Source organism: Schistocerca americana, chromosome 7 (assembly GCF_021461395.2).
Source record: "Schistocerca americana isolate TAMUIC-IGC-003095 chromosome 7, iqSchAmer2.1, whole genome shotgun sequence".
NCBI classification, from domain to species: domain Eukaryota; kingdom Metazoa; phylum Arthropoda; class Insecta; order Orthoptera; family Acrididae; genus Schistocerca; species Schistocerca americana.
In genome coordinates, this window is record NC_060125.1 from 221,835,886 (window position 1) to 221,848,391 (window position 12,506).

The 12,506-nt window shown below is 44.7% G+C and overlaps 1 protein-coding gene across 1 annotated transcript in view; it reads left to right on the forward strand.

Moving 5' to 3' along the window:
- The window catches only part of LOC124622850 (lutropin-choriogonadotropic hormone receptor-like), a 410,889-nt gene that overhangs the window by 180,257 nt on the left and 218,126 nt on the right, over positions 1-12,506 (forward strand). The window contains exons 5-7 of the mRNA XM_047148642.1: positions 91-162; positions 2,654-2,722; positions 11,972-12,115. Of these exons, the coding sequence (XP_047004598.1) occupies positions 91-162; positions 2,654-2,722; positions 11,972-12,115 (285 nt within the window). The remainder of the gene's footprint in view (positions 1-90; positions 163-2,653; positions 2,723-11,971; positions 12,116-12,506) is intronic.

Here is a 12,506-nt window from a genome sequence, read left to right on the forward strand (position 1 = left end):
GATAACTGTAACTCCTACCCAGAGACCGAATACAAAGAGTATCAGCGTTCGCTGCTAATGGCATTTCATAAAACATTTCTGTTCTTGCAGAGTCATGAAGAGGAACCAGATCACAACTATCGATGACGACGCCTTCCAGAATGTCACTTCTCTGAGATCTCTGTAAGTTTCTAAACTATTTATTACAGTTCAGAGAGCGAAGAACGCTATTGTCAGATTGGCTTGAATTCTAAGCGAATGAACTTTATTTCGTGAAGTCAGTATGACTTATTCAGATGAGAAATATCTTAAAAGCAAAAATTATTATTAATAATTAGAATGAGCAATATTGTTACAGTTTCAAATAGTTTCTGAAAGAATGTATTTTCTACATGAATGAAGATATATACCTGATGGAGATTTTAACTTCGGCTTGGAAAGTATGTGGTTGTTGGCACCAGCTGTAAGATACCAGTTCATGGCTGCTGGTGGGATTGTGGAGACGCTATATGCATAAGTACACTAACTTTTCGCCATGGCTTCATCCATGTATGCGTATGTCACATACACCACACACATCTCCTCCTCTTACCCCCCTCCCCCTCTCTCTCTGCTCAGCTATGCCCCTGCAATCACTTACCTCCTGAAACACATTCTGATACTACCCTCAAAACATGCTGGTTCTGCAGGGCAGCTGAGATGTCAGGCAGTGCCATCTTTTTCACCCCACCCTCAACCATACTGAACAGGCGGATAACAAGGCGAGTTAACATTGTGTTATCATCCACTTCTTTAAAATTTCGTGTCTCTCTCTCTGGGGGAAGTTAACTTTGAAATCTGTTGAAAAATTTGTGCTAAAGAAACAAATAAGGAAGCGCTCTAATAAGAAAAATGTATTAAAAAGTATTTCTTGTGTAGGCATACATGAATTTATCTCTATAAAAGCGAATGATTCTTTTGAAAATAAAAATTTATAGTCCTTGCCATAAGTTGAATTTGTCCTCTGTTTCCATCTACATTCATGTAGAAAATATAGCCTGCCGAAATTGATTGCATCTTTTTGAAATGTAATGACATACACTCCTGGAAATTGAAATAAGAACACCGTGAATTCATTGTCCCAGGAAGGGGAAACTTTATTGACACATTCCTGGGGTCAGATACATCACATGATCACACTGACAGAACCACAGGCACATAGACACAGGCAACAGAGCATGCACAATGTCGGCACTAGTACAGTGTATATCCACCTTTCGCAGCAATGCAGGCTGCAATTCTCCCATGGAGACGATCGTAGAGATGCTGGATGTAGTCCTGTGGAACGGGTTGCCATGCCATTTCCACCTGGCGCCTCAGTTGGACCAGCGTTCATGCTGGACGTGCAGACCGCGTGAGACGACGCTTCATCCAGTCCCAAACATGCTCAATGGGGGACAGATCCGGAGATCTTGCTGGCCAGGGTAGTTGACTTACACCTTCTAGAGCACGTTGGGTGGCACGGGATACATGCGGACGTGCATTGTCCTGTTGGAACAGCAAGTTCCCTTGCCGGTCTAGGAATGGTAGAACGATGGGTTCGATGACGGTTTGGATGTACCGTGCACTATTCAGTGTCCCCTCGACGATCACCAGTGGTGTACGGCCAGTGTAGGAGATCGCTCCCCACACCATGATGCCGGGTGTTGGCCCTGTGTGCCTCGGTCGTATGCAGTCCTGATTGTGGCGCTCACCTGCACGGCGCCAAACACGCATACGACCATCATTGGCATCAAGGCAGAAGCGACTCTCATCGCTGAAGACGACACGTCTCCATTCGTCCCTCCATTCACGCCTGTCGCGACACCACTGGAGGCGGGCTTCACGATGTTGGGGCGTGAGCGGAAGACGGCCTAACGGTGTGCGGGACCGTAGCCCAGCTTCATGGAGACGGTTGCGAATGGTCCTCGCCGATACCCCAGGAGCAACAGTGTCCCTAATTTGCTGGGAAGTGGCGGTGCGGTCCCCTACGGCACTGCGTAGGATCCTACGGTCTTGGCGTGCATCCGTGCGTCGCTGCGGTCCGGTCCCAGGTCGACGGGCACGTGCACCTTCCGCCGACCACTGGCGACAACATCGATGTACTGTGGAGACCTCACGCCCCACGTGTTGAGCAATTCGGCGGTACGTCCACCCGGCCTCCCGCATGCCCACTATACGCCCTCGCTCAAAGTCCGTCAACTGCACATACGGTTCACGTCCACGCTGTCGCGGCATGCTACCAGTGTTAAAGACTGCGATGGAGCTCCGTATGCTACGGCAAACTGGCTGACACTGACGGCGGCGGTGCACAAATGCTGCGCAGCTAGCGCCATTCGACGGCCAAAACCGCGGTTCCTGGTGTGTCCGCTGTGCCGTGCGTGTGATCATTGCTTGTACAGCCCTCTCGCAGTGTCCGGAGCAAGTATGGTGGGTCTGACACACCGGTGTCAATGTGTTCTTTTTTCCATTTCCAGGAGTGTATTTTGGTTTCAGTAAACGACTAGGCACATATCCAGTTTACAATAGTTCAGTGAAGTTAGCTTTATTAACTGTAAATTGTGACATATCAGTGATGGAGTTCATCATATTTTAAATCACTTACACATTTTTGATATGGTTGTGAAGCAGTATTAAGCAGTTCTCCTGTTCGCAGGCATCTGGATGACAATTTTCTGCACAAGATACCCTCTGCACTCACAAGGCTGACTTCTCTGCAGGAGCTGTGAGTAGCATATGCACACTTTTTATCTTTTCTTGTTTTACTAGTCTAGCTGGGGTAACCGTCTTCACTCAGGGAGTTGATATGGTATTGTGTGGTAGCTGGAATAAAAAGATAAACTGTAAAGTATAAGAGGTAAAAAAATTATTAAAACATGTTACAATTATTTAAAATACTTGTTAAGGTATAAGAGGTGAAATTTTTTTATTGAAAACGTATTGTAACTATTTACAGTATTTGTTTACAAACAACATTTTTCATTTTCTTATCGTGGGTATATATATGTACAAATTTTTGGAATTTGCTATTTGAGAGCAAACTGTGCATAGTTGACCGTGAGAGAAGCAGGAGTGTTCGAGGTTGATGCGCGAAATATTTTAAAGTTTGTCCTTGCGCTTAGTTAATTATAAAATTGTTGGCTAATTTGATTGGAAATTGCAGTCTTTTAAATTGGAATGGCAGTTCAGTACAGATCAGCAGTATTCTGGGGATAAATGGTGTGTCCTTTCTATTTTCCAGCCATAAGTTCAGCTTCCGTGACGTTATTCGATGGCTATTTGACGATAATCCTTGTTCCATTACATAGTTTTGGTGAATTGAGATTTCTGAGTAGTATTATTGGAAGTCCCATTTTAAGTCGAAGACAGTGTAACGGCATTCCTGGTACTTACAAAGAGTTTAGAAATTCTGTGGGGGAGATCACACTAACTTCAATGTCTATCATAGTGTCAGTCGATTTGTATATTCTCTCTTCACCGGCAACATTATTTTTAATATTAACGCTGAATTTGGTTGCATTACGACGAAACCGTGAACCTTCAACACATCTGTAAAAGACAGCGAAACGTTAATAGTCGAGCCCATTTTGGTTGGCTAATATACGAGGGGCATTCAGTAATAAAACAAATAGCTGTAGCGCAAAAATAGTTTATTAACTCAATAAAATTTGTGGTCAGTTTTTCTACGTGATTCTCAAAAACCTGTGCGCACTTCTGCACTTTCTTACCCATCTTTTTATCATCTTGGCGAATAATTCTTTGCCTTGATCTCGAAACTAGTTTCTACTGCACTTGATGCCACGCAAAGCTTCTTCCATCGAACTAAATAGATAACAAAAAAAAAAGTCTTGTTGCAACCCTTGTTCACTAAAGTACGAGCAGCCATTAGCGGCTCGCCATCTTACTTACAACTGTTCATACGACGCTCATAGTAGCGTCGAAACCTGGTCAATTTTGACTTAATATTTGTGACCGAGGGCTTATTTGTTCTAATATAAAATAGATAACACTCTGCAGGAGGAGCCAGGGTTGTAAGAGACCTCTCCTCTCACTCTGCCAATAGTTTTCCCTGTCAGTCGTCCCATATGAGACCGAGCGCCGTCTCTGCCGTCCATGACATTTCCTATTCAGCAACGCGTAGACTTAGTCCTCAATAATGCCTGAGTAAGCTTTTGACTGAGCAATGGTTCTCTAGAAAAATCTCGACGATCATTCCAAAAGAAGGTAATTGTGACCTTTCTATCCGATGGTTGCGTTTTAAATTTCTTACGGACAGTTGAGTGAGGGTGATTCCATTGCATGCTTTGATGCTTGGACTCCGCCTCAAAGAGCTGTATCCAGGCTGAAAACCTGTCCAAAAACGTACGACCATCGATGCCGAAACGATTTTTCATTTCGACGCAAATGCAGTATCTCCTCCCTTTGTTATGAACAGTAACCTCTCTGGAAACCACCTTGAACAAGTTTCATGTTAAGTTGCTTTGAACGATGGAATGAGCTGTGCTTTCACTTACTCGAGATTTGTTCAACTGTAAATCGTCGGTCTTCTCGGGTAAGTGAATCAATACGAACTTGATACGCCCAATTCCTTACTACCACCGGACGCCTGAAACATTGCTCGTCGGTTCCACATTTTATGCCACTTCTAAGATTTTTCATCCGAAAGGATATTTCTGACGGCTATACGCTTTTCGAAAACGAAATCAGATCACAGGACGCTGCCCCGCAAAGGTATTTTCTTAGAGCGGATACACCACCGATACTAAGACCTAACACGTTATGTTTACGTAAATGTTATTGAAAAAATGAGTAAGACTCTTCTAAAGGTTGCCAACTAACACAGAAGTTTCAGTTCCCTGCATTAGCCTCCAAGTTTGTTGAATGTGTTGTTCAATTACTGAATGACCTTCGAAGCTAGATAGCTCACAGTGAGGTAATGGACACAAATGTATTCCACAAATGTAGTCACATAGATGCCCATTGTATACGTTATGATTGCATGAAAACATTAAAATTCCAGTGCTGAACGTTACTGTAACTTTTGGCCAATTTCGTAATCCCAAACAACTATACGCTATTTGACACATGCGGTCAGTGGCAAACGTAGACGAGTCGTAGGAGGCGATGTGTGGTCAGAAAAATGTCAATGAGTAGACGGAAGGAGAGGTGGATAAAGACATAAGAGTGAGGTAATTGTGATGTACCTAGTGATTTTAATGGGGGTCATGTTTTAGAAGGAGCGTCATTATGGAAATTATCAGGAAGAATATACACCACTGCTTTGTTGTGTCGAGACGGAAGTCACGAGGGACAAAATTGTCCCTTCTCTCGATGCCGCTTTCAAAGGAACACGAGGAACACATTTAAGAAACCAAATACTAACAAATCTCGTGTCACTTTACCTATGTAAAAGATTTTTTAAGTTCTCCAACAAATGACTGCCTTACAGATAATTACTTTTCCGTATATGTTCTAATGGCACACTGTAACAGTATCACACACAGCTCAACATAATGATTCAGAGTAAGGGAACAAATCAACAGGTACTCAGTGCGGTTGACTGACAAAGCATTGTGTGTAGAAACAGATCTGTATGTGGACCGCCTGAGATAAGGCTGTGTTTATTGACTCTAGCAGACAAGCTTGCTTATCTAGGGTCAGCTGGGCTTATGCTGGTACGTGTCTCTGCAAGCTGATGTCGGCCACGTGTTGGCGTACCGAACTGGCAGGTTAACAATGATGAAGACATGGTGCAAGTTCGTGACATCGGTCACTGCCTCCTCATGCTAGACTGTGTCCAACAAAATGTAGCTCAGCTAGTGCGAAGGGAAATTATTCAACTCTTCTTAACCTCATGTCCTACATTCCAGAAGCTCTCCTGCGAAACTCGCAGAACTAGCACCCGTGGAGAAAGGATATTGTTGCGTAAAACTGTGAGGACGGTTCTTTGGTAGCTCAGTCGCTAGATCACTTGCTCCAGATAGGCAAAGGTCCCGAGTTCGATTCGGTCTCGCACACAGTTTTAATCTACCAGGAAGTTTCATATCAGCGCACATTTCGCTGCAGAGTGAAATTTTGCTCTGGAAATGTCCCTCAGGGCGTGGCTAAGCCATGTCTCCGCAATATCCTTTCTTCTAGGAGTGCTAGTCTTGCAAGTTTTGCAGGAGAGCTTCTGTTGAGTTTAGAAGGTAGAAGACGTGGTAGTGGTGGAAGCAAAGCTGTGGGAACGAGTCGCGAGTTGTGCTTGGTGGAGTACTTGACCCGGAAAGCAAACGTCTTCAGTTCGAGTTTTCGTCTGGCACACATTTTAATCTGGCAGGAAATATCAAATGGTTTTTTGATCATTCCATATTAGGTTGTCCGTTTTAATACTTTTGCTGTGGAAACTATTCTTGACGGGCTTCTAAGATGGACTGAGTGACCAACAAACAACAGATAGTGCGAAGGACTTATACCGGCCATAATGCATTGTTTTTCTTACTAGACAACAGAAACTGTTTAAATAGAAGGCGGTATTACAGAATGGCTGAAGCCACAACTTTCTCTGAAAGCAGGACTACGCTCTAAACTCAGTTCCATGTTACTGAATGCATGCGATTTCTTTTTCAAATGTTACACTGTCTCAGCTGCAAAAATACATATAGACAAAACATTATGACTACTGCCAACCGCGAGACTGATGTGCCTGGTAGCGTTGCGACCACGTGGCGCAGTAAGGAAGACGAATGTAGGCTAGTTTTGGCCACAATACGTGCCGCAGATGTTGGAAATCCAAACCCCCTTTTTGAGAAAGAGTACACTGTTAAGGCCCGGTTCCTGGGAACGAGCATCTCATAAAAGGCGAAGTTAGCCAGCTGTTCGCTTGGTGCCGGTCCAAGTGGCTGAGCGGTTCTATGCGCTACCGTCTGGAACCGCGCGACCGCTACGGCGGCAGGTTCGAATCCTGCCTCGGGCATGGATGTGTGTGACGTCTTTAGGTTAGTTAGGTTTCAGTAGTTCTAAGTTCTAGGCGACTGATGACCTCAGAAGTTAAGTCCCATAGTGCTCAGAGCCATTTGAACCATTTGTTCGCTTGGTACTGTCATGAAAATTTATGGAAAAGTGGTTGTTGGACGGTAAAACCATGAGTAGGCAACAAGGTGTTCGACGTACCACGTGGTGGTCAGAGGCTATACGGTACTGTAAAGGTGGAAAGGCGGCGACCTGTGGTACATTTGACGACAATGCTGGTGAAGGTACAAGTGTTTCTGAGCTCTTCGTTCAGCACTCGTTGTTAAACATGGAGTTCTTCAACAGTCGAATATGCCAGGTGACATTGTGATCACGCGACGCAGTAAGGAAGACGAATCAGAACTCATTTTAGAGACAATACCCTGCGGAAAGTGGGGAAATACAAAACAATCTTTGACAAAGGGCAGATTGTTAAGGCACGGAGCTTGGTAACGAGCATCTCAGAAATGGGGAAACTGGTTGGCTGTTCGTGTTCCCATGACAACCCAGCGACATCGCCAGTTAGGATTACAGTGGCCACGAGATCATCGACAGTGGACCGTAGATCAATCGAAACGTTTCGGGTGGTCGGATGAACGTCGTTTCTTGTTACACCAAGTCGATCGGTCGATTGTCCTCTCTGGAAACGCTGTCATCCAGACTAAAGGCTGCTCGAAGTATGCACCGCGCCACTGCCGCAGATCAGTGGAGGCAGTATTATGCTATTGGGAACGTTAACTAACTCCGCCCCCGATAGCTGAATGGTCAGCGTGTCGGATTGTCAATCCTCTGGCCCCGGGTTCTATTCCCGGCTGGGTCGGGGAATTTTCTCCGCCCGGAGACTGGGTGTTGTACTGTCATCATCATCCTATCATACTCATCGACTGCAGGTCTCCGAAGTGGCGTCAAATTGAAAGAACGGCACCCGGCGAACGCTCTGCCCGACGGGGTGCCCTAGCCATACTATTAAATAAATAAACGTTCACTAAGGCATCTATGAGACATGTAGCAGCCGAATTCACGATGGCAGCTGTGGATTATGTGAACATTGTTGCGGATCCACATGTACCACATATGCTGGCTTTCTTCACCAACAGTGGTGGGATTTTTCCACAGGATAACTGTCCACGCCACAAGTCCAGAACAGTGCAGTATTGGTTCGAGGAGCGTAATAGTGAGCTCATGTTGCTGTCTTGACCACAAATTCCTCCGATCTCAACTCGATGGAATACATGTGATTGTACAGCTGATTGTACAAAAAATTTGGATTTGCGTTACCTGTGGGTAGATATCTGGTGTCACATACCTCTTCTACGTCTACTGCATTTATACTCCGCAAGCCACCCAACGGTGTGTAGCGGAGGGCACTTAACGTGCCACTGTCATTACCTCCCTTTCCTGTTCCAGTCGCGAATGGTTCGCGGGAAGAAAGACTGCCGGAACAGTGCAGTATTGGTTCGAGGAGCGTAATAGTGAGCTCATGTTGCTGTCTTGACCACAAATTCCTCCGATCTCAACTCGATGGAATACATCTGATTGTACAGCTGATTGTACAAAAAATTTGGATTTGCGTTACCTGTGGGTAGATATCTGGTGTCACATACCTCTTCTACGTCTACTGCATTTATACTCCGCAAGCCACCCAACGGTGTGTAGCGGAGGGCACTTAACGTGCCACTGTCATCACCTCCCTTTCCTGTTCCAGTCGCGAATGGTTCGCGGGAAGAAAGACTGCCGGAAAGCCTCCGTGCGCGCTCGAATCTCTCTAATTTTACATTCGTGATATCCTCGGGAGGTATAAGTTGGGGGAAGAGATATATTCGATACCTCATCCATAAACGCACCCTCTCGAAACCTTGACAGCAAGCTACACCGCGATGCAGAGCGCCTCTTGGAAGCTACTAAAGAGTTTTCGCGAAGGGTCGCTTACTACGTTCCAGAAAGTGAAACAAAAGGGTTTTACTTGTTGGTCATAATGCTAGGCTCATCAGTGTAGCTGGCCGCTGTGGCTCAGCGGTTCTAGGCGCTTCAGTCAGGAACCGCGCTGCTGCGGTCGCAGGTTCGAATCCTGCCTCGGGCACGGATGTGTGTGATGTCCTTAGGTTGTTAGGTTTGAGTAGTTCTAAGTCTAGGGGACTGATGACCTCAGATGTTAAGTCCCATAGTGCTTAGAGCAATTTGAACCATTTGAACTGGTCGTATGGTTCAAATGGCTCGAAACACTATGGAACATAACATCTAAGGTCATCAGTGCCCTAGACTTAGAACTATTTAAACCTAACTAACCTAACGACATCACACACATCCATACCCGAGGCAGGATTCGAACCTGCAACCGCAGCAGCAGGGCGGTTCCGGACTGAGGCACCTAGAACCGCTCGGTCACAGTGGCTGTCTCGTCGAATGGCCTTGAACTTTTTCGCCATACACTGTCGTCCACTCCCAGCTCTGTCACACACATTGAGGTTAACTGTAGAGTGTATACTTTCAACGCCTGAAATGTCATAATTAATAAAAATTCCAGGCTATTACGTGGTGATCGGATGGATATTCCATTAAAGCCCAACGATTCGTCCCTATCTGCGAAGGATAGTTTCAAGGGCCACGTTGTGAATCGGGCATTCAAAGGAGCTTCGACCTCACTGTGATGTGGCATAAATTAATAAAATAACTCAGAGGCCAGAGCTACAAAATTTTTTCTTGTCAAGACCTCTTAAAAACAATTGTTGCACAGTTTGTTGCCCATAAAGCTCAGAAAATTACTCACCACAAATCAGAAATGCATATAATCACCAAAATAAAGCAGCAGAATGCAAGTGGAGCAACATGAAGACTTCAACAACTTGCCCCGTCATCATACCCCAGTTATCTATTTTAATAGTCATCGAATCTGACGTAGGTTATTTGGTTGCTTTAAAGAGGGGGGCGGGGAAAGGGGGGGGGGAGGGAACTAACTGGTAGGTCATCGGTCCCTTGGCGTAGGATTAACAAGACTAAGACATGAATAAACAGTGACTCTGAAATACATACTGTCTGAGATAGTTATATATTGCAAAGAATAACCAAATATCATACCTGTTAGACCACACAAGCTTATGTTGGACGTCTTGAAAATTATAAGGCGAGAGGTAATGTAGACAGCAAATACTAACATACACCGAACTGGCGGGAGCGTCTCGATTGTTGGAGTTTTTACTGTAACGGCGTGAGGAACGTAATGTGGTGAGGCCTATTAGAAAAAAAACTGCGTGGTTAGGCATCTTGCCCCTTTCGTCAACTTTCTCCGGTCTGTCCTATTGCGTTAGATCACGATTATTGCTGCCTGGAGGCTGGTATGAAAGGATATGTCTTCCCATAGTATGCCAGGCATGCTGTAAGGGTGACAAATTATAGGGTTGGGCTGACCATTAAAGATTCCATACATTCCTCAAGGAGGTTTGGGTGTGAACTGCGACTTGGCTCACGTTATTTTCATGGACTACGCAATTTGGTACCTTGTCCATGAAATACATGACAACAGGGTTCACTATTCTTCCTTCACGATAGTCCCTGAAGTTAGAGAGGTGAGGGTCATGTTAATCGTGACTTCCTCTCCCCATTCATCAGCTCGTCTGTTAACGTGTGTCTGATCGCCAACAGGAGCGCCATTCATCGTCGCCACTCGTTATTCCAGCTGTCTCTACCTCAGTCAACTGTGGGTTGGTGTCATCGCTAAACAACACATAGCAAGTCGAAATCTCAACCCACCTTCTGCTGATCTGTTTCCGACTTGGTGACACTTCTCCTGCAGCCTTTGCCCGAATTTCATCTTGTGTTATCTGTCTACTCATCAGAATCAGTGGAACGATCCTATGATGTTCCCATGGCGTGGAAGGACTTGTGCCTGCTCTTCTTGTCACACTGTCGTCCTGAGATAGTCACCATTTGTTCTGCAGTCGTTGCACAACAATCAACTGTCCGTGCGATTTGTCGGTAGATGGTCACGTTTTCTTCGCGCCAGTAGTTCTATTTTTGTGAAAGTACGAAAGATGGAGATAAGCCGCATGCATACGTCCTCTGGCATACTGTGTTGTGATCTCCACTTGAAAAGTGCCAGTAACGCCAGACAATCCCGTTACCCATCGAGTCTTCAAATCTTTCTTCATATTTAGGAATGGCTTTTCGCCTCTAGATACTGATACTCACGTAAGCATTAAATTTTAATCAAAATATCCCATCTGCAGCCAAATTCTGGAATATCTATTTGCTAACGTTCGATCACAGTGATCATGCTGTAGCAGTTTCTAACTTTGTCATTGTATTTAAAAATTTAGGACCTTATTGCCACTATACTATGGGTCGGTTCTCGTTCCCGTTACGGGTTCATGATGTACTATATTTCTCTTTGTGCCCGACTGTGTGCGCCGTTTATCACGGGGCGTGAAAGACATTCCACGTTTAGACGATCGTGTGGCGTTTGTGACAGTTAAAATACTTCTGCCTGTTAAGGTGCCCATCTCTTCCTCGGCCTTCCCAGACTTCTTTGTCATACCGGGTTAAAATTTATGACTTTTTAAGGTCGTCTCTTTAGTTTATTCTGTCGAGATGTTACTCGATTGTCTTACGTTAAATATGTTTCTTATTCTATATGCTGTATCCACAAAGAAAAGTAAACTGGTTTTTGAGAATGGACCTTTTAAGAAGAAAATTAACGGTAAGCAGTACATTAGTAGATCAGGTTAGTCATATGTGCACTTTACAAAAATATAGAGAAATGGAAGCATAATGTGGAAACATATGTGAATCAGTAAACAGGTGGTTTACAAATGAGACACACGAAAATAATCTTCACAAAGTAATAGCTGTCCCAGACTACTTCATATTTTGTATGTCTATTTTATAAGTATATTTTTCTTTTCTGTCAGTGTATATGCATTGTGGCATGTAGACGTCAGTAGTGGCTTATTGTTAAAATGTATACACATACCACGAAATATTGTTTCAGGTCAGTTTCTGGTAACCGCATCAAATACATACCTGGTGGTGTACTGCAACAGGCGCCAGGGTTGGCACTACTGGAGCTGCGGGGAAATCCTCTGGTGGCTGTCGCGCCCACCGCCTTCTCCCACCTGCCGAGACTGCGAAAGCTGTGAGTACTCAAACCGCTACTATGTGCACTACTAAGAAACTACAGTTTCCAACACGATAGTCGGTTGTAAATATTTCTCGTATAACGAAATTCTGTGATGGACTGAAATTCAAACATTGGCAGTACTTCAAGGCCATTGTTAGAAGGACCGAAAAGTTATTAAAAGACTCTGGTATGCCAGACAAAGTGGTGAAGAAAATGCTACGTGCCACCAGACTTTCCAGGCTTTATGGATTGTAAGATACAAAAGGAAGGTGTCCCTCATACGCCTGTTACTACAGCAAATCAGTTCGCCCACCAACAGACTGCCCAGACATCTAGTGGGTTGGTTAGCATCCAGACAGGGACTTTGTGAACACCATATTGTTAACTTGCAGAAACTCAAGAACGC